Source organism: Sesamum indicum, linkage group LG6, assembly GCF_026168435.1.
Source record: "Sesamum indicum cultivar Baizhima isolate 11 linkage group LG6, ASM2616843v1, whole genome shotgun sequence".
In the NCBI taxonomy this organism is placed as follows: Eukaryota; Viridiplantae; Streptophyta; class Magnoliopsida; order Lamiales; family Pedaliaceae; genus Sesamum; species Sesamum indicum.
In genome coordinates this window covers 201803-224425 of record NC_142662.1, presented here as the reverse complement: position 1 = coordinate 224425, position 22623 = coordinate 201803, and the positions used below count along the sequence as shown (strand labels likewise).

Sequence of the window (22623 nt, the reverse complement as noted above, 5' to 3'; positions counted from 1 at the left end):
ACGACCCCACCATTGCTGGCGAACTCGGAGATCGAAGAGACTCTATACATATACTTGGTCGTGTCGGATGATGCGGTAAGCTCGGTATTGGCCAAGGAGGGTGATGGAGGCAAAACCCTATATTATGTTAGTAAAATGTTGCAGAGTGCAGAAAAAAAGTATATTCAGATCAAGAAGCTAGCGTTAGCGCTACTCACAATTGCAAGGAAGCTATGACCCTATTTCCAGTCGCATCCTATTGTAATTCTCACCAATTACCCGCTAAAGCAAGTCATGTCAAAGCCAGATGCTTCAGGTCGAATGGTCAAATGGGTAGTAGAGCTCGGGGAGTTTGACATGAATACCAGGTTAGTGATTGCCAAAGTATGTATATGTCACTAGGAAGTGCACTAGCTATCAAGTAGTAAATATCGTTCCCACAAGGATTTAAATGAAACAAGTACCAAAACTATAACTAATATGCGATTATTTGAACTATCGTGAATCAAATGATAGATTAACTATTACTAAAACAATTACTAATGAAAATAAGCTAAAGGAACATGTTTGAGAAGATACAAAGATGTAAGAGATACGAAAGTTATTGGTCCACCTAATTGTACCAATATGTGAAATCACAAATTGATCTAGCAAGCAATGTTTTCATACACTGAGCTTTTTCCCAAGTTAATTCAATATACTCTCTCGAACTATACCAAACCTATTATTAGCAAGAAAATAGTGGATTCCTCCAATCTAAAACTCGTGACAATAATGCATTAATTAAGATCTGTGAAAAACCTGTGTAACTAGACGAATCACATCTATGTATGTCTACGTATCGTGTAATTCACATCATGAATTACCTTTCCACTATATCGAATTCTCTTTTAGTTCATCAACATAATTAATCAAAATCTAAGAGTTGATTAGGCTCTCAAATCGTAAAACAAGCACAGTAACTCATGGATATATGAAAATAAAGTTGTAAATTAATTTGATAAAATACTTAAAACAATGTCGCAATTAGGTTCTCCAATGTTAACTAGAAAAACACAAAGAGGAAATATGTAGAAAAATTCATGGTATAGAAAATTAGGCTTGAACGACTGTCACTCTGGTGCCGAATCTACTCCACCACTCGTCTCCTTCTCTTCTCTTCATTGCTTTGATGTGAATTTTAGAATTTTCTCTAGCAAAATAACTCCTTAACCTTCTTCTCTTCCTCCTATTTATATTAGTTCCCAAGAGTCCTAATTTTTAGTCTATCTTTACCTCTTTCATTCCTAATCCTATTCCTACTAAACTTCTCCACATAATTATAAGAAACTAAGTTTCTTCACATAATATTTTGACTCAACAATTATGTTGGGGGCTCTTCAATTTCCACCCAACGCATGTCTGATAACCCATGGATTAAAGGTTACTCTTAATTCAGTTCTTTGTTAGACGGATTCCTGATAACTTGTGGGTTACGGGTTAAACTGACTTCGATCTTCTGTCTTGTGACTTTTTATAACCCTTGGGTCACGGATTATTCTTGATATGCATTTTGCTGGATTTTTAGACTTTTCTCGTACTTGAGATGTTTTCTTGAGACTTGCTCCTTTTACATGAAAGCACGTAAAATATCACAAATAAATCCAAGAACAAGCATGATATCACAAGAATATAGGGATATCAATACCAAAATGTATCATATAATATTCACTAATCAAACTACCCCACACTTAAGCCATGTTTGTCCTTAGCATGTAACAATTCTATTCAATCATCCCCCTTTCAAAGATAATCCCATTCATTCTACCCCATTTTTACTTACATCAACATTTAAAATGAATTTACTGTCAAGGCACAAGCGACAACAGACTTCATAGTACAAATTCACACAAGCCACACAATGAATCAATTGCATCAACAATCGTTTCAGAATCAAAATGCAAGTGAATTAACACCCTCACTTAAGATTCACTCAATACGCTCAAAGTGTTTAAGGTGAAATAGACAACTCTTAAGTCATGTCGTGGCAAGATTTTACCATATGCTTGCTCTTATATCACATCTCTATTATTAGATAGTGAATTAGGTAGAATCAAAGGGTATTTTTCAAGTTACAATGGAGCTTTAGGTTGAGGTTGGAAGCAAGAAAAAAACATAGAAACTCAAAAGGTTATTTTGGACTACTGAGGATGGTCATTTGTGCAGGCTTAACAAAATATTTTAGTTAAGTCCATGCCCTTATCACATTCACCACACCCAAATCAACAAATGTAGCCTCAACATGTATAATCGAGCAAGTTCTAGAAAATCAAATCAAAGATAATATCACACAAACAAACAAAATATTAGAGCAATAAGATGTGCTCATAAGGCCCAAAAGCTTACAAAAATTGAATTATGTGTGTTACTTGAAAGCATTCATCATTCAAAATAATTATCAAGACAATCAAAACAGGTGTGCCAAGTTTGAATTCTTTCCTATTTATGTCAATTATCTCTCAGAATCCTAATAGTGCATTCACCAATCATGTCAACAAGGGTCAATATGGGATGTAGAGGAACAAGATTCATCTTTGCAACTCTAAAATTAATAAATCTCGACCAAGCATATCACGAAGGCTTACAATTCCCTCCACACTTAAGAATGACATTGCCTTCAATGTCTTATACCCTACGGACAATAAGGAAAATAAAGGAGGAGGAACCTTCCTGAGTGTGTGGGGCTGGCGGAGTCCTAGCAAGGAGGAGAGTAGGCGACTGAAACTATCTTGATGCTGATGTGAACGAGACTTCAAATGCTTGTGGAGGTCCTTCTAACACCAGATGAAGGCAAAAAGTGAGTGAAATAAATAATATAAGAGATAAAAATAAAGTGAAAGAGGTAGTGCTTGATCCTTTGCCAATCCACTCCAATGAGGCCCTTGTCGTTGTGGTGCCATTTGTCACCATCCTTAAATTTTTTTTTTCTCATGTGAGATTTATGTCATATCTTGGTGCACTCCTTATACATTTCGGCATTCTCGTGGGCTTGGTACCTCCGTCTCTTGATCTTAGTAGGGTGACGCCTTTTATTCTCACTTGCTTTTTTGCAATTAGGTAGCATTTTTGACTAGTGGTTTTACTTTTTGATTAGAAGTAGATCCATTGAAAAGCAACACCGTCTGTGGTTTTGACTTCAATTCTTATTTTGTGTCTACAAAATTTATAACCTCCTCATGCTCTTCTTCCATATTTTGCCGTCTCTAATTTTAAAGAACAAGTACAAAAACCGTGACAAATTGTAACAGTCTTTATGCGGTAACGACTTTTGTGATATATTCATTTTGTAACAGCCTTTTAAATGGCTTGTGACGTTAACAACTTAGTGAAATTTAATTTCTCTCCGCCATGACATCATCACAACTTATCCTTTACAAATTTGTACCAAAAACTATTATTGTTGGAACGACTCTATGGCTGTTACAAATTACGCATTTCTATTTTTAGTGGGCAGACTCTTATTTTATACATAAATACAAGCGTAAACACTCCATTCTCATACAATAAAATGCTGCATTTTAATTCACGTGAATGAAGTAGCAAACAATACAGATGATTGACAATAGGTAGAAGTGTACAAGTTTTTAGAACATATTCCATTGCTTTACTACATGCCAAAAGCTACCAAATACAAAATACATAAAACTACTACACACTTATTCCTTATGCATGAGTGGTCTTGTCAACCACCAATCTCCAACATATTTATTTTCTTACCCACTTCACGAAACTCACATAATATTATTATCATAATGATAGAAAATAAAAACATTGCTAAAATTATAATATATTTCTTATCTTATTTTGCCCGACTTAGTTCGATTCGTAGCATATCAATTTTTCAGTAACCTTCTTCTGGTAACTATTGATCTTCTTCAATAAACCACGAATTGTAGCCACACTATGATCACATATCGGGGGACCCTAAACATAGGCAAAATATTGTTATTAGCAAATTATTTTAATCTTTTCAAATTAATCCAGCATATTAAAAAATAAAAAATAGGTACACATATGCGCTCGAGCAATCTCGGAAGCGACGTCTGGGGTTGGCATTGGTCCAAGACGTCTTAGTCACAAGGATATTGTCACACAAGTAAAATTCAAGACGATTTCGTAAACTCAAAGCAAATCAGTGACGATTGCTTGAATTTTCTCCAATTGCATCATATTTTCTTGACTAATCACTACTTCGCGAGTTTGATATTATAATCGAACCTATAACATAAATTCGTTAAATTATAAATTCGAGTCAACAATTGTTGAAAGTAACTTGTCAAATTTAAAAATTTTAAAAATTAGCAGCAGCTTTGTTTAGTTAATAGATGTTGCTGTAGCCTAAAAAATGATGAGATTTTAAAAAAAATATAAAAAAAAATATAGTTTCAAAAAAGAAGAATGAGATTGGAATTTTAACAATTGATAAAGACGAAATTGTGATGAAATTTATACATGAGTGGCAGATTTGGAGCGTCAAAAAAGCAGCTACAGTGGCAAAGTTGCGTAGGGCAAAATGTTTAATTTGGGGCAAACCTTTTGATAGGAATATAAATTTGGGAAACAAGGACCAAAATGTAGTTTGTCCACAAAATTGACAAGGAACTAATAAAGAACACAACATAAAATTATTATGTTCTTCTTAAAACAAGTAAGTAAATGCCTTACTAGTAATATCGGCAATTTTATCACTTATTTAATTCCATCCTCAAAGTGAATCGGGCTAGGGGTGTAAACAAGTCAAGCTCGACAAAAAAATTCTAACTCGAGCTTGAGCTCAAAAATTATAGCTCGAGCTCGAGTTTTTTTTTTCTTAATTTTATCATTAAAATAAAATATTTGTTAGAATTTTTATTCATTATGTTAGATTGACAAGCCCAAATTATTTTTAACAAAAATATATTCCTAATTTTCCAACTATTAGATAATTTAAAAATTCATAATTAATAAAAAATAAAATATACTATGAACTTAGTAACTTGTTGATTAAGCTTATTTTTGTACAGAGACTAGATATATAAATAAAACTACCATAGTTTATCATTAAATAAATTTAAAATATGTGATATTACTTAATAATTATAATATATGAGTTAAATATATATTAAAAAATTGAGAAAAGCTTGCCGCTTGCGAGCTTTTGAACAGAGTATTTTGTGCTCGAACTCGAGCTCGAGCTTGTTAGAAGCTAGAGTCGAGCTCCAAATCGACTCGCGAGCTGGCTTGGCTTGTCTGTCACCTTTAAACGGATCTTAATGTATATATTGTATAAAATATGTTTTGAAACAAAATAAATAACGTGAACTTTGTATTATATATATTAAATAGAATATAAAATATAATAGAATTTAAAATAAAAAATGTAATCCTATAATTAGGGTGTTCCTGTCTATAGAACAATTAATTTTCAAGAAGTCTACCAAAAGGGAAATTAAAAACGAAGAAAACTGGCTTGTGGAAAGGGTTACAGGGCAGAGAGTCGGAGATTATTTGAGGTATCGTTATTTACTGATAGTGGATTGTTTTTGTTCTTGTGAAGACAGCCCATAAGCCAACGTTGGGTCGGCCCAAAAGCAAAGATAGCTCAGCTCAGCTCCTCCTCTAGGTTTTTAATCAGAGGTAGGTCTGTCTCTGTGTCTGTGTTCGTGTCCGCGTCTGTCTCTATGGGGGGCTCTGAGGAGAAAGAGAGGCAAAAGAAGATGAAGAAAAACAGTAAGAAGAAGAAGGGCAGTGGGCAGGGAAGTGAAGGAGCTCCTCCTCCTCCTCAGGTGATAACCGATGATCGATTTGCGTCTGCTCAGACCGACCCTCGCTTCTTGGAAGCACCAAAGAAGCGCTCCAAAGTGCCTATTGATTCTCGCTTCCGACATGTCTTTACCCACAACAGCTTCACCTCATCCAATGCTTCTGTAGACAAGAGAGGCAAACCCAACAACAACAATAAAGCCGCCATCTCTCTCAAGCACTACTATCGCCTTCAACAACAACCCGGTGAAAATGATAATGAGATTCAGAATGAAAATTCTCAAATTGAAGAAGATGATCAAAGTGACAGAGATGTTGAACCTGACCGAATTGGTCGCCAAACTGAGAGTGAAAACGAGACATCAAGTGAGACTCCCGAGGACGACGACGACGTGGAGAGTCTTGATGGATCATCATCTACTAGCACTTCAGATTCAGATGACCAATATATGGATGAAGAGGAGGAAGATACCTTTATGCAGCTGGTTAGAAGCTTGACCTTATCTTGCCTGTTTTCTTATTTATTCTTTTCTTCTCCCTTTTCCCTTTTGAGGCATGGCATTACGTTTCTAACTATATACCCAGAATAAAAAAGAGGACATGAAACCACTCTTCTGACAACCCTTTTCCCTTGTTTGTGGTGTGTGAAGGAGGACAATGTACCAGAAATTGATGAGGAAACACGAAGGCTAGCCGTTGTTAATCTGGACTGGAGTCAAGTTAGGGTATGTATTATTTCTTTGCCTTTTCTATTTCTCTTGGAGATCATTCGAGGTCTTTGTATATGTTCTTATCTGCTCATACTAAATACTTTTAAATGCTATAGCTTTCCTTCCAATTACACTTCTAATTCTGTGTGATACCTATTATCCTGTTGCCCATTGCTGGATCTGAGTTACATGTACTTCTGTTATATGACCGATATCTTCTCTCCAAGTATATAGTATTTTTCTAGATTCTCTACTATTTGAGCTAATCCTATAGATTATCTTGTATTGTATTTTCTATAAACATTGTCTTTGGATATGTTGTTTCTATGTGGAATGAAATTGAACACAGGGGGCTGTGGAATGGTCTAGAAATCGTGGCGTTGTGTATGCTTATGGTGGGTTACATAGTTTCAACTTTTCTCGTAAATAATTTTGAGCATTAAATAAAAGTGAAATGTCTGGAACACTTGATACCATTCTGCAGTGGTGCATTAGAAATAGTATTGGTGGTCAATGCCACCGAGATTCCTCCAAACAATGATTTGAGGTTGGATGACCTCTATTGCATTCTTTTTGAGTTGAATTCCAAGTTTGTAGCTGCACTTTCCTGTATGTGATCAAGCAAATTGTATATCATTGGTAACTCTGAAAATAACTATTCTTACATTTTTCTTACATAATTTTTTATGTCAAATACACTATTTTTTTTGTCATGTCCGGACTTGGTGCTTCTTTGCCTCTTTCCTGTCATGTTTCCTCTCACACATGTCACAACATGAGCATCACATTGGTTATGCAGTCAGTTGATTTATACGCGTTGGTAAATTGAGTGTGCCGCAACCTTTTCTATTTATATTTTGTACCTGTATGCTGTTAGTCTCACCAATGAGAATTTTATTGATCCTGTAGGCTGTTGACTTATATGTTTTGCTAAGTTCCTTTCTTCCTAAAGGGGGTCAAATTCTGTCTGTTGCTGTCTATCCATCTGAGTTTGGACTTAAGCGCATGGAAGCAGAGGCTATCAGTGGTCCTATTGGATTATATGATGATGAGGAGAAGGATGATGATGATGATGGGGAGGATGATGAGATTGATAACAAGAAGCTCCGTGCTTATGAATTAAGTCGGCTGCGGTATTATTTCTTACGAGCCTGCTAGATTTGCAGTTTTATATGTTTATGTTTGCATTCTTGAATTTACTTAATTACCTAAATACATGGCTAAGCATTGGTTTAATGGGTTGTAGTAGAGTAATAGTCTAGTGGTGTACTGTTTTTGAAATTTACAGTTATTTTAATTCTACTTGCATTAGCTAGAAGACATGTTTTTGGAGAATGGTATGTTCTGATACTGCCAAAATTAGAGGAAAAAGGTTTTTGGTTCATATCCGTAGTTGTTCACAGACAAATTAATTGACTCAAAGCAAAAGTTCTTGGTTGACTTTCCTCGTTATGTTTCCTTGAACATGCAGACATGAAAATAGCGTGCAGTCAGCATTCCATAATTCCATTACTCCCTATGCCTGTATTGATGTCTTTCTTGTTTAAAATACTTATCAAGATTCTTGTATTATAATGTTATTTCTTACTTTTCTGCTTCAGGTATTATTATGCTGTTGTAGAATGTGATTCAAGTTCTACCGCAGACTACCTCTACAAAACTTGTGATGGGGTTGAGTTTGAAAGATCAGCAAATAAGTTGGATTTGAGATTCATTCCAGATTCCATGGATTTTAAGCATCAGCCACGTGATGTTGCGACTGAGGTAATATGTGCTTCTTGATCAACACATATGGAAAATCTTTGTTCTTCTTGATTCAATATTCCAGGGATTTTTAATGCCTGCTGATGGACAAACTGTAACAATTTTATCCTGCAAATGTGCCTTTTACATGTTAAATGACCACCTCTGTTAAAGAGGAGATGATTTGATATTAATATCTTAACACGCCATCTCACGGGCAAACCCTGCACGTTGAAACCTTTTTTTTTAATATAAATGGGTGGCAATGAGATTTGAACCTTGGCCTTCTTGTTTGGTTCGCCTCTGATATTATGTTAAACGACCACATCATCTAAAAGTTTAAGTTTTTAGAGAGGAGAGCATTAATATCTTAATGTTACCAATATATAATCAACCTATTCGTTTTCAGTTTGTTAGTTAAAAACCTAGAGGTTTATCTCTAAGCAAGAGACAGCTTTTCCTCTTGACCCCATATAAAACCCTTGTGCTGAAGGAAAGTTGCACTGAAACAAATCTTGCTCTTAGTAATTGCGATGCTCTCTTCATTTCTAGGCACCAGCGGATTATGAAGGTTTAGATTTTCAAACACGAGCATTGCAACACAGCAACATTCATCTCACTTGGGATGAAGATGAACCACAGCGTGCGAAGATGTTTAAGAGAAAATTCAATGATGAGCAGGTTCGTTTTATGTCCTTATATGATTGTACATGCAAGTTTGTTACTAGTACTTACAATCATTTCATTGCACAATGAATTCTCAATGGGAGTGTGCCAACTGAGATATCATAATTATTTATGAATTGGAATTAGTTAGAAATATAAATGCAAATAATACTTAACTCGAAGTGGGAACTAGGTGTTGGCAACTAGAACTAGAGACTGATTTGTGAATTCTATTGAACTTGTTGATAGTTACAACTGTTTTTGCTTTGTCTTCATGCCTAAAAATGCGATGCTTCCACTGAAAGCATATCCCAGAGGTGAAGGTAGTAAAAATGGCATTTGTGGGTTCGAATGAGGATCTATCTTAGAGATTCAATGCGTTTCAGCTTCTAGTTTTGCATGGAAGCCACCCAATTTTATGTGTGCTGTATGTTAGTCGTAATCATTCTTCCTCCTTTCAGCTTGCTCAGTTGGAGTTGAAAGAGATCTTGGCATCTGATGAGAGCGAAACAGATGACGAACAAAAGCCAGATAAATACCGTGCTCTGATTCTATCAGGGGGCGGCTCAGATGAAGATCATGAAGAGGATAGTTTGCAAGATATGGAGGTTACTTTTAATTCTGGTTTAGAAGATATAAGCAAACGTATTTTAGAAAAGAAGGACAAGAAATCAGAAACTGTTTGGGAGGCATATCTCAGAAAGAGAAAAGAGAAAAGAAAGGCGTCAAAAAATAGGTCCAAGTATTCATCAGATTCAGAGGAAAAGAGTAGTGATACTGATCAAGAACTTGCAGAACAACCAGATGACTTTTTTGTTGAAGAGCCTTCAACCATGGAAAGTAAGGGCACTCCAGTTAAAAGCACTAAAAAAGGAAAATCAAGTGAAGAGACCATCCGAGAAGCTGAAGCAAGTAGGGCCGAACTTGAGTTATTAACTGCTGATGACAAGGGAGCAGATGCCAACTTAAAGGGCTACAACTTGAAACCCAAGAAGAGCAAAGGAAAGAAAGGGAAGGGAATTCCAGACGAGGAGAAAATACCAGCTGCTGACTATGATGATACACGTTTTTCAGCTTTATTTACCTCACCACTCTTTGCTCTGGATCCAACTGATCCTCAATTCAAAAGGTACATATCAAAGGATTGTGTTGCTCTCTGTTAAATAATTGATTTTCCAACAGAAAAGCTTTAAGTGCCACTTGTTTTCAAAATCCTCTATACACCCTCAGGTGATATCTTTTATTCTCACGCATTAAGAAAGAAATTATTCTTTGCTGATAAGCTTTTGACAATGATAATTTGTTGTGTTTTGATCTTCAAAACAGAAACTGTTATTATCCGAGAAGACTTTGAGACTGATCATTTGTTTTTCTTGTCACTCCAGGAGTGCAGCTTATGCTCGGCAGGTTACAAAGAAACAGAAGACATACGAGCAGCAAAGTGTTGGACAAATGGGTCAGGAAGAGAAAGCAACTTCTGATGGATTGGCTAAGAGAAAGGAGAAGAATGAGTTGTCTGCATTAGTTAGGTCAATCAAAATGAAGTCGAAGGAAGTCGCTTTACCCAGTCAAGGTAAGGTAGCTCGGAAATACAAACATTTGCAGTACAAGGAGAAGATGAAAAAATAAGAGAAGTAAGATGTTATCCCCACAGTTTGGAGTAAAAGAGTTGCTTATTTATTCTGGTGGTGGAAAAGGAATGTTGAGAGTTTGCAGATATTTGAAACTAATTTTTGAAAGGGAACTTGTGAACTTGCTTCTCCAATCGTCTCCTCATTTGTTTGCAATTCTATATATCATGTTTCTTATGGGCAGTATTCTTTTTTGCCTTGGCATTTTGGTAACATAGTTATACCCTTTGAATTTTCATTTCTCTGCAAATCAAGCAAGAATTTGATCTCATCTGAAGTTCTTTTCTGGACTTGCCATGTTCTTATGTCTTTTTCTCTTTGAGAATGTTATGAAGAGATGCCTGACATTTTTTATTGTTATGATATCCCCACAAATCATAATAGACAAATAAGAAAATAATATTTAAAATTCGCTATTATTTAAAACAATTGCTTACCCACGTATCAATATGATATTTATGACAAAATTCAATTGATTCTCTAAGGTTTTAAATTAGGTTTTTACAAAATTAAGGTGAAAATTATTTTAAGTTTTTGTATTATTTTAATGAATATTATAAAATAAAAAGTGCAATTAACCCTCTTCAATTATTATGGAGAATATTAATTAATGAGAATAAGGGAAAGTAATACATAGTAATTATAAAAATTGCATAAACTTAAATATGAGTAAAAGGTGAAATAGATGTTTACTGTAAAATAGGTAGGAACAACTTTTGCAAGTACAACATAACTAAGCAAATTTAGAGTATTAACAAAGTCATATTTCAACATACAAGTGTTTGAGGGAGGATATCTTGATTTTATATTTAGAGTTACCTACTTGGAAGCAATAAGCATTAATGATATACAGCAACCGACAATAGCGGTATGATTGTTATACATAACTTTCACCTGTCTACCTACCTTATTCACTCCTTCACGTCAAAATACATTTATCAAGTACCACGCCAACTCCTACTTCTCTTTCAATTTTTATTGTTATTTTTTTTTATTTTATTTAATATATATATATACATACATATGACATTCTTTAAATAATGTTTTCTTTACATATTTCTTGTGTATGACATATAATTTAAAATATAAAATTCCATCTCATATTTTATTTGACATAAAATTGTTGCAGTGTTCATTTAATTGGATATAAAACCTCCAAACCAATCAAGTACTGAAGTAGTTGGATATAATTTAATTCACTACGGAACTTCTATTATCAATTTATGTTACATACTTTCTATTTTATTTAATAAATATAAAATTAACTTAATCTAGATATTATTCTTTTCCTTTTGTTACATACTCGATTTTCACTAACATATAAAAAAAATTGGGGTGTGTATGAAATTAAAAGAAAAACTAAATTTGTAAAAAGACCAACTGTGATGGAATGAGAAAGAAAGAAGTTCGTAAAAAAAAAAAAAAGAAATATATAGCCAGGTGGTAGATAAATAATAAATTACAATTATAAATTTATTAAAAGTATGAAAGTTTGTAAGAAAAAAAAAACATGATAAATTAAAATTAAGATAAACGTAGAGTAGTAAGTCGAGAAAGAAAAAATATATAGGGATAATTACATTTACATCCTGTGATCTATGATCTATTTACACAATCACTCCTATTTTTTGCGTAATTACAGAAACCACAAATGACAGCGAGAAAATAGGGGTAGTTTGTGTAATGATACTAACATTTTAAAGGGTTGTGTTTGTAATTTTTCAAAAAAGTAAAGGGTGGTTTGTGTACCTGATATTGATATCTTGATGGGTGTATGTGTAATTATGTTAAAAATAAGGATAATTTGTGTAAACAGATTATAAATCAAGAATTGTAGATGTAATTATCCCAAATATATAATTATGAAATTACTAAAGATTATTGAAATTCCTATTATGATTAAATTTTTTTGAAAGAAATAAATGAATTAAAGAATAAATTTGAACGAATGTTTCAAAATTTGGTACTACAAATTTTTTTTATTTATAATAGTATAGAGAGTCTTTGAAATAAGTCGTCCTCCGTTATTCACTCATCGTATCGTCCACACATCCTTGCATTTGCTCTCCCTCTGCCACTGCCACTGCCCTGCCCCATACCCACACCCATACCCATACCTTATCAATATGGATACCCAAATACCCAAACCCACCCGACATCACCATAGCCATCAGCGTCTGGTACTCCCCTGGAAGACGCGCATCACTCTCTTCTTCCTCAATACCTTCAACGACGCCGCCCGACGCCGCGATGGCACCATCAACCGTCGACTTTTTAGTTTGCTCGATTCCTTCAGCCTCAAGACGCCTCCCAACCCCAAACCCCGCAACGGCGTCAAGACCTTTGACATTACCGTCGATCCTTCCCGCAACCTCTGGTTCCGACTCTTCGTCCCATGTTATCCTGAATCTGAATCTGATCCGCAGCTCCCCATCGTCGTCTTCTTCCACGGTGGTGGCTTCGTCTATCTCGCCCCCGATTTCAAGGCCTACGACGATGTTTGCCGCCGTTTCGCACGCGAGATCCCTGCGGTTGTCGTCTCCGTCAACTACCGTCTGGCCCCCGAATACCGCTACCCAGCTCAGTACGAGGACGGATTCGACGTTCTCAAGTTCCTAGACGAACAGAGTCATATCCTACCCAAAAATGCTGATCTGTCACGTTGTTTCCTGGCGGGAGATAGCGCCGGAGGGAATTTGGCGCACCACGTGACTAAGCGTGCTTGCGAGTCAAAATTTACACACCTCAAGGCAAGCCATTGAAATTAAATTTGACACCCTGCATCCCCATGCATAGGCCCCGCTGTTACATATATAATTATGCACTTGCCTAGATATTCATGGTTATATTACCTAAAAAGGGACAATATTTATGGTGATGGTGATTTATAAATATGACTTGCGTGCCCCCACCCCCACCGGCCAACCCGTTTTGCAAACACATCCGCGGCTACTGTCTGCAATCACTTTTTTATTTTTTTGGCTGGCAATGTGCTCAAAGAACAGTTTAACCTGGATTAGTAGTCAGAGTTGAGAGTATTAGAAAATAATAATGGAAAGTGAAAAAAGTTAAATTGGAATGTTAGTTAAATTTGTGGTTATATATAATTATTTTATATTATCATAATTTAAAATGTTCAAAAGCTTTAGTGTAAGCTTTTTGATTTTATTTTCAACAATAAATTGTCAAGTGCAAATTTTAAACCAAAGTGGTCGCCAACACTCCCTCAGTACACCATCTTTCCTATATATATATATATATATATTCTGCTGCTTAATTTCATGTAACTGCTACCTGATCATCTCATATATATGTATGTATTATGAGTGTGAATTGATGATTGAAGGTAATTGGATTGATGGCCGTACAACCCTTTTTTGGAGGAGAGGAACGTACCAAGTCGGAGATAGAACTGGCGGAGGTTGATGTAATAGTGTCAATGAAGAGGACTGATTGGATGTGGAAGGCATTCATGCCGCCTGAGTCAGGAATGGACCGTGACCATGAGGTTATCAATGTCAGCGGCCCCAGGGCGGCCGACATATCCAAATTGGATTTTCCGGCAACAATGGTGGTGGTGGCTGGCTTTGACTCACTCAAGGACTGGCAAACCAGGTATTATGAGTGGCTCAACACCTCCGGCAAAGAGGCCCATCTCATCCACTACCCTAATATGTTTCATGCTTTTTACATTTTTCCTGAGATTCCTGAATCTACTCAACTCATTTCCGAGATCAAACACTTCATCCACAACCAGTGTTCCAAGGTTGTCAAGTAGCCCTTTACCTTTATGTTATTATATATGTAGCTTGTACGTAGTTTAATTTGTTTGTACGCACCAACAGACAATGTATGGTTACCCATAATTAATCGTGAAGGACTCTTTCTTTCTTCCACCACGTACCTAGCTACCTAGTTTCATTGGTTGATCATTTACGTAAATATAATATTTGTTTAAATAAATAAATCAGTTATGGTTATTGGTACGATCTAATTATCTCACATTTTTTTACTTTTTCGTCAACCAAGGTAGGACTGTTGGCTATATCCTAATCAATAAACAATCTTCGAAACATCCACAAGATTTTATCTATCAACAACATTAAGAATTAGAAAGGTCTGATTATAACTAACAAATTCCTATGATAATTTATCTAACTTAGATAATGCATTCCCCGTAACATAATTAACTACTGTGACATAATCAATCATGCTATATTGCTACTAATTATGGAACTAAACAAATAATTATACGGATTTACAAAGTTAAATTAGCATAGCAAAATTTCTTGATAATGAACAAGTGATCACATTATTCATAAATTAGATATTTGTAGTAAGAGCGCAGAGAATAACATGAATAGTTACTAACGAGAGTAGTAAGCATAAATTAGATCTCACAACATTTAGAAATCAAGCAATAACATTAACCTTAACCAGAAATAAGAAAATTAGTCTAACATATTAATAGAAGAATACACTAAAAAGAAGTGGAATTCCATTAACAATTAGGTAATATATTAAAACTAAAGAGAATTCAAAAAATAGAATAGTAGAAGAAATACTTGCGAAACTAATAAATATATTCATCTACTGCGCAAATACTTCTTAGCTCAAGGTTGAAAAGAGCTTGTGCATATTCTCTAGCTTTTTCTACTCTACTTCCTTCGAAGTATCCATCTCCGATTAAGTGTATTTTGATAAGCCTTCCTAGCCGATCTCCTATCGCGCCTTTCGAGTCTCCGATGAGAATGCTGGCTTTGGTATCTTTTGGGGTATTATCCTATCTAATTTTCACAGATCCCTCCAAGCCCAACTCAACAAATTTTATGAAGTTTTCCTTGTCGAGCTCTAGGGTGGTTGCTGCTATCTGGACGGCTGCAACCCATTCATCTATCAATTTCTCGGTATTTCGAAAATCAATAATGTCCTGGTTAAGTATAGCGCCATTTGGATGTAGGGGCTAGAGCATGGTTCTTGCCCAATGTGTATTTTCAGGCGCTTTTCTAGGATTTCTTCATGAATCCTAGTTCCCATGAACGTTGGAGGACATTATAGTGGAAGTCCGCACTTTCTCTCATTGGATGATCCTAGGGAGGATCATTAGAACATGTACTTCCTTCCGGCGGTGGTAGTATTGGAGTGATTTTATTGGTTTGAATATTGACTAAATTCATAATCCCGAGTTGAGAAAAGGATTCCGCCAATTCTTGTAGATCTGATAGATTTGCTCTCGTTACCTCCATTATCTTATAGATCTGATAGATGCGATAATCAGAGTTTCTCTGGACTTCGGCTTTGGAATCTCCGTGGCCTTCCCCTTCTAGTGTTAAAAAGGTATTGTTCCAAGGGCGTCCCTTATTTCGCTCTTCTCTGATTTTTGATGTCTCAGGGTTCTCCTTTTGGTTTCTCTTTAGATCTGCAATTTTCTGACTTTAGATTTGTGATATCCTTATGTAGATCTGGAAGGAACTTAAGGATCTTATCCACCTTCTGGCTTAAGGTTTCTATTTTAATACGTATATGAATTAACCTATGCTTTTAGTCTTGAACTCTCTTTTGTATCTCCCTCAAATCTTGGGAGATCTTTGATGTATCCATCTTGAGTTCTTTCTAGTCAGTTACTTTAATCATAATTTTTAGAACTGTAATTATGCAGGAATTTACCCGTTTCGCTTCTCTTAGCTGGGATTCTACTATGGACTTCAGTAGAGTGTAAACGCCTCACCACGTTTTCTAGTAGTACTTGTCGAACTTCAAAATTTCTCAGCAATTCTCGTTCCTCTTCTGGCGTGGGAAGTTTTGAATCAATCCTCTTAGGACCATTGTAACATTTTGTCAAAAATTTGCATGAGAAATTCCCTTCTCTGTATTTTTAGAATCTGAAAATATTCTCTATTTTCATTGCAACTCGAATTTTCGCTCGGTTCCATTTTCTCTCAAAGAGTATCCTCCATTAGTGGATAAATAATATCAAAATGTAATATAATCATATATTTATTCAATAAACATAGGTCCTGATACCATTTCACGCGAGCATTAATAAAAAATCGCGAAGTGAGTGCATATGGTCTAAAACTACTTTTTAAAAGTTGCATAGGAATAAACTTATCCAAAAACTTGTCAGAACACTAAAAGTAAGCAGTTTCGAAAGTTAATGGACCTAAATAAATATGAGCATAGTTATTGAACTAAAATTAAAATTAGGCATACTTATCGGACTAAAGTAATACTGTTTCCTAAAGTTAACGCAAAGTAGCCAGAAAGTTCTTAATCATATCAACCTTGTTACCATCAAGTATTACTATCTCGACCCTCAACGGGTGTGCTAAGCCTCTCAACCACATTAATATTGGATCTAGTCCTAGAGATCGGGGCTAACTAATTTTGAAAATATTCGCATACTTATCTTCTAAATTCTTACCATCTGCATCTTAAGATATAATACGCCTGTGAAAGAGACTATGTTCCAATAGAATTCCTAAATGTTTTAAAGGATATTCAGGAATTGAGGGCTGTTGAGGGAGAAAAGAAATCAAAGAAAATGAAAGATTGACATAAACGAAAATTGGAAGGTATTGAAGATGGAAGAAAATCAAAAGAAAAAAAAAATATTGATTTATCAAATGGACTCGAATGTAGCAAATTACTGAAATATACTTGGTCAATTAATTCTAACCGTGTAATAGGAGTAAGTGAGAGATATAATAGTACTTTTATCTTACTAAGTTATTAGTAAACATACAATTCAAATATTGAATAATATTATCCCAAGCAATTAGGAAGAAATAAATGTATTACTACTAAGTTATTTCCAAATATATCACTAAAATAATCGTGACTAAGAAGAACATCATGATGATATTATAATTGTAGTTATATTACAAGGATGTATACCCCAATAAAATTTTATAAATACATGCTTAAAATAAATTATGTCAACATTTTAATTTTATAAAAGAGAGAAAATATTGATATAATTAAACCAAATGTGGAACGTGTGAGTGTGATTCACCTAATATTTTATTTTATTTACCGCTCTAAAATTGAAAGAGGTGAACAGTGGTTGATGTTGACCTGACCTCCCTTCCTCAGCTTTTCCTACCAGAGAAAGAGAAGAAGGAAAGGAAGAAACTCTCCCCCTTCGTCCTCAGTATTCAAGCTTTCGATTCTTGGGGTTTATGGCTTCCAGATATTATTTCCTTTCTTCTTCTTCTTCTACATCTTCCGTCATCATCACCCTCTACAATCCGTTCGCTGCACCTGTTGTTCCTCGATCGCCATTAAACTTCTTCAATCATGTCTTCTCAATCGATGCCCTTGCCCTCCGGGAACGACGCTCCCCTCTCACTGTTCCCTAATAGGTAATCTATTTTGCTCTCAATTTCTATCTTCGACTTTTTCTTTGAGTTTATTCGTCTTCAGGTTTCGCAGTTAACTATATTCCCATTCCTGGTGGTGCTAGAATTCTTTTTCAATTATATTTTACCCTTTTTCAGCAGGCCATCCTACAAGTTATTAGAAACCAAAGCCAAACCAGAAAGCTGTTCGTTCCCTTTGTCTTAACTTTTTTTTGTTCTCTGTAGTTCTGCTTTTAGATTTCGCAGTGTCTTTTAGCTTCTAAATTATTCTGGGCGCTTTTTTCTTTTACTGAAAGAACTAAGATGAGCGCGTCCACTAGTGAAAGCCCTGTACCTGGCAATAGGGCTAAAGCTAAAAGCACACTGGGTTGGATGGCTTTTGACCTTAAGCAAAGACGGAAGCAGCAAGGTCTTGAATCTGACAATGATTATGAGGCTTATCCATCATTATCAGGACCGACTGCCCCCCAAAATAAAAATCAAACACTATTAAGGAAGCCCTTTTCATCTGTAGTTGCAGCTTCAACGGATTTTCCTTCTGTAATAGAAACCAAAAATAGGAACTTGCAAAGGCGAGGACCAGTTAGCAACTCTTGTCTTGGTACAGCTGAAAACGTCGGGAGAGAGGCCACCGCTGAAGCTTATCGGAAGCTTAACCATCTCCATCCTTGGGCAGACGAAAGCTTGATTCAGGATGTCTTGGCTGGTGTAGACAGCAATACTGAAGAGGCGTTACCTTTACTGGAAGGAATGCTTATTTCTGAGAATAAAGATGCCAAGAACACAGAAGTCAAGTCAAATGGGAATGACTTTGAATCCTTTCACATCCAAGGTGCTTCTTTAGGAGAAAAGGCAGATATGAGCTGCATTAGCATTGATCCATTCAGCAACAGTAATAAAGAATCCAGGGATGAGGCGTCTCTGGCGCTGTTACTGGATGCTGCCAAGTCTTTACCGATTGAACCTGAGCCTGACTGGGAAGAGGATGATGTTTATCTAATCCATCGAAAAGATGCAATAAGGTTGATAAGGTATGTTTCTCGTGAAACTTTTATTTTTTCATTTATGCTTTTATCTCCTTGAATCATAAAATTATTGCTGATGAGAGTCCACTGCCCCCCCTCCCCCCCCCCCCCCCCACCGAAAAAAAGTAAAAACAAATAGCAGAAAATTAGAAATGAGAATGTAGGAGCCAGAACCATTATTACATTGATATTAGCCAACTTATTTTTATCTTGTCTCAAGCAAATTAATGCATTAAACATTTCCTTTCTCTTACTTGTGGTATTTTTCTGTCAAATTCTGCAGTTCAAAGATCAGCCACTATTCTGCTCTCCACTTCTTTAATAAACTATTGAGATGTGACGATTTGTGTCTAGTTTGTTCTTTTCTTTTTGACCATTTACATAACATATGACAGCCATCCTCACTAGAGGAAGTGCTTCTTATGGTATGCATTGCATGAATTAGACATACAAATGCTGATGTAACACTGTATATAATGCATACATATATATACAAATTGGGGGATGTTTGTCCTAATTTAATTTGAATCCATGTCTTGTCCTTGTCGACGACTATGCAAATACCCTTTGGCTGATCCACAGATAGGTTGAAGAATGCTCTTAATGATTTCTGTATTCTGTAGCCTTTTGATGCATATACCAAATTTGTTGACTTGTCCAGTTATTTTGATAGAATTAATTCAAAAACTTAAATATGGAATGTAAGTGGTAGAGTGGCCAAAATGGTTGCCCATGTAATTTTAGTGAAGTTATAACTGAAATATCATTGTGGTCACAATTGAAAATATTTAAATTGGATGAAAAGAATTGTTGATATTGCAGGATAAAATTTGTCAACATTTAATCCCCAATCGTGCAGTTCTTAAAAGTTTGCGTTTTATCAGATCAGCATCTCGTCATTCTAAGGCCGCAAATGATGCGTACATGAGAGGCGATCATATATCTGCGCACAGTTTCTCAGTTAAAGCTCAAGAAGAATGGAGCGCTGCTAAGAAACTTAATGCCAAGGCAGCCAAGGAAATTCTGACTGTCAGGAACTCTAAAAATGATTTATGGACATTGGATTTGCATGGTCTGCATGCAGGGGAAGCAGTTGAAGCATTGCGTGAACGTCTACGAACTGTTGAATCAGAAGCGTCATCAAATTGCTTAGCCACACTGAATGGATCCCACAAGGAATCAGGCTTGTTGCTTGCTGAAACGATGCTATCTACAACTTACGATAAGATAGAAAAGTTTGGGAGGCTGCACCCCTCATCTAGGCTGAGGCCAAAATCATTGCAAGTCATAACAGGTATGTCGTATCTGGAAAAGAGAATTCTGTGGAAGGAGACTAGTTTAATAGAAACTATGACATGCACATTTTTGCTAAATAATTTATTAATACCATTCACAGGACCTGATATGGATGCTATTCTATCCAGAACCGACATTAGGCTGTTATATCTAGATGTTTTCTGTCAATATTTGCATCTGATTTAGTGACCATTGTCAATTGTGCACATCTTAAGCTGCAGACATTTGTCAAATATAATATAGGTTTGTAACTTATAGAAGTTACGGAGTTATAATGTTATATTCATCTTTCTCATAACTAACACTGCTGTCATATATGTATTTTAGCAATCAGGAAATGAACTATTTTAGACTTTTCAAATACTTTCAATAAACACCATTTTCATCTATATACTATCCTTGAATTTTGCATTCATTTTTAACCAACTGACATGTTTAGTTCAGTGACTAAAATCTAGCAACCAAGTGGTCCTTTGGACAAATATTTTTCCTCCATATACATTTGCTGTAATGTGACATTGATAAATGCCTTGATGCTGCTAACTTCTTAAGCTTCTTCCATCAAGATAACTTTTTTCACAGAACCAAAGATATTTCTCTTTTCTGTTAACATTTGAGAGTTCTTATATGTTTCCATGCTCTTTGTAAGACCTCGAGAGGGGGATCAAATGCTTTAGTAAGACGACATACAGATTCATTACTACAAAATGGATAGTGGTAAAACCCATGTAAAATTCTGTTTACAAGTTATATTGTAATAAAATATGTATAATATTTATATTGGTACCCGGGGTTTATCATTAATGTCACTTTGGTACTTGAGTTTTACCATTAATATCATTTTGGTACCCAATTGATGTTTTTATTTATTTTTTGTGTTATCTTATGTATGTGACCATTTTACCCTTAGGTAGCAGAAAGGAAATAATAAATATACTAAAGAAAAATTTGAATAAATTTCAATCAATATATTTAGTTGTCTTTATTTGCCATTTGACTTTTATTTTTTACATATGAGTATTATGCTTGATAATAATATTTTATTATTTTGTTATTTTAGAATCGCTAAAATCTCTTATTAGGTCGTTTATGTTTATCTATCCCTCAAGGTTTGGACATTTCTTAATGTCAATTATACCGATTATTATTGCCATATGTTTTCTTCTTGTTGAGAAATTCAATGATGTAGAATTTATGTGGATAGACTGAAATAACCGTGCAAGAAAGCCTACGATCCTCCTCCTGTGGAATCTTCTCCAATCGATTCATTGGTTGTTAGTTCTCTTTCTTCTGTTCAGGAGAAAGAACATCTTGCACTTAGAATAATGAATGTGACTTTGTACGAACATTTATATTTTTTGCATTTTCAACAGGTAAGGGTAATCACAGCCGGGGAGCAGCTGCACTTCCATCAGCTATCAGCAACTTTCTCTCTGAGAATGGGTGAAGCTTCTCTTTTTTCTTCAATATTCGTGCAGCGGAGTGCTACAGATCTCTCTATATTGAGAATTTTGATATGTCGTCTGCAGGTACCATTTTGATGAGACTAGGCCTGGGGTGATCATGATAAGGCCCAAGTTCCGACAACAGTGAACTACAAGAGTTGCTAATTGCAGGAATTTAGTTCGACAGCTGTACAATGTTCTTGTGTATAAATTATACTAACTTTGATGTACTTGAGGTGGTGGTAATTTTTGGCCTTGAGGCCTTTTTTTTTGGATTATTTTGTTGAAATTATCCTGCTAGAACAGCTATTTCAGGATCATAATAGTTAATTTTATAGTCCATTTTCCATCTAAAAGTGATTGATATTTGCTAGCCATCTATATAAAGTAGCTTTTTTACTTGATTGTATTGTATTTGCAGACTGAATAATTCATTAAACCCCTTCCAACTGTTTCCATTAGATGCCCATGGCCTAAGAAAGTTGTGCAAGAGCAGAGATGGAGAGAGTAAAATGGAAAGAGTCGCAAAGCAGACAACTACGAAAACGCTCAATCGAGTTTTCTCGTTTAACATTTCTCATCAAAGAAATAGGAGAAGAATTTTCATTACTTCTATTAGTGTCGATTGATGGGAGAGACACATGTGGATTATATTACAATTAGGCCTCAGTTACTTTTTTCTAATGAGAATAAGAAGGATTTGATAACTTCATCACTACAAAAGAAAAAGCAAAATTAGCAAAATTTGGGTCGGATTTAATGACAGTTTCAAACACCATTCCTCGTTTGATAGTTTCAAACACCATTCCTCATTGGAACGGGCACTGGAACTCTTGAGAAACGGAGGGAGATTGTTGATGTTAGGATTTTTATTTTTTATATTATTTATTTTTGGGACGTCATGACTGTTATTATTGTTGTTTCAATATTAGTGCTAAAAGTTGTGTACTTAATTATGTTTCAAACTTATAATGGTAAAGTATTGC

The 22623-nt window shown here is 35.3% G+C and overlaps 3 protein-coding genes across 4 annotated transcripts; all 3 read left to right on the top strand.

The window, feature by feature from the left end:
• Window positions 1-5638: 5638 nt before the first annotated feature.
• LOC105165799 (pre-rRNA-processing ESF1-like protein) lies at window positions 5639-10696 on the top strand. Its single transcript, XM_011084934.3, has 7 exons — window positions 5639-6245; window positions 6411-6485; window positions 7380-7603; window positions 8072-8234; window positions 8766-8894; window positions 9341-10008; window positions 10265-10696. The coding sequence occupies exons 1-7, from the start codon at window positions 5679-5681 to the stop codon at window positions 10506-10508; spliced, it is 2070 nt and encodes a 689-aa protein (XP_011083236.1). The 5' UTR covers window positions 5639-5678; the 3' UTR covers window positions 10509-10696.
• A 1815-nt stretch (window positions 10697-12511) lies between these two features.
• CXE18 (carboxyesterase 18) lies at window positions 12512-14406 on the top strand. Its single transcript, XM_011084936.3, has 2 exons — window positions 12512-13260; window positions 13857-14406. The coding sequence occupies exons 1-2, from the start codon at window positions 12637-12639 to the stop codon at window positions 14286-14288; spliced, it is 1056 nt and encodes a 351-aa protein (XP_011083238.1). The 5' UTR covers window positions 12512-12636; the 3' UTR covers window positions 14289-14406.
• Window positions 14407-17530: 3124 nt separating this feature from the next.
• Window positions 17531-21993, top strand: LOC105165801 (smr (Small MutS Related) domain-containing protein). Of its 2 annotated transcripts, none has more exons than XM_088882050.1 (5): window positions 17531-17874; window positions 18168-18902; window positions 19781-20190; window positions 21566-21635; window positions 21722-21993. In XM_088882050.1, exons 1-5 carry the CDS (start codon window positions 17810-17812, stop codon window positions 21783-21785), a joined length of 1344 nt encoding a protein of 447 aa, XP_088738176.1. In that variant the 5' UTR covers window positions 17531-17809; the 3' UTR covers window positions 21786-21993. The 2 variants fall into 2 exon arrangements, with proteins under 2 accessions (XP_088738176.1, XP_011083240.2); XM_011084938.3 differs by having other exon boundaries at window positions 18010-18902.
• The last annotated feature ends 630 nt before the right edge of the window (window positions 21994-22623 follow it).

Coding starts and splice junctions, on each gene's coding strand:
- CXE18 (XM_011084936.3), top strand. CDS start 12,637: ATGGATACCCAAATACCCAAACCCACCCGACATCACCATAGCCATCAG. Junction 13,261..13,856: donor CAAAATTTACACACCTCAAG/GCAAGCCATTGA, acceptor TGATGATTGAAG/GTAATTGGATTGATGGCCGT.
- LOC105165799 (XM_011084934.3), top strand. CDS start 5,679: ATGGGGGGCTCTGAGGAGAAAGAGAGGCAAAAGAAGATGAAGAAAAAC. Junction 6,486..7,379: donor TGGACTGGAGTCAAGTTAGG/GTATGTATTATT, acceptor TTGATCCTGTAG/GCTGTTGACTTATATGTTTT. Junction 8,895..9,340: donor GAAAATTCAATGATGAGCAG/GTTCGTTTTATG, acceptor TCCTCCTTTCAG/CTTGCTCAGTTGGAGTTGAA.
- LOC105165801 (XM_088882050.1), top strand. CDS start 17,810: ATGTCTTCTCAATCGATGCCCTTGCCCTCCGGGAACGACGCTCCCCTC. Junction 17,875..18,167: donor CTCTCACTGTTCCCTAATAG/GTAATCTATTTT, acceptor TTTTACTGAAAG/AACTAAGATGAGCGCGTCCA. Junction 20,191..21,565: donor ATCATTGCAAGTCATAACAG/GTATGTCGTATC, acceptor CATTTTCAACAG/GTAAGGGTAATCACAGCCGG.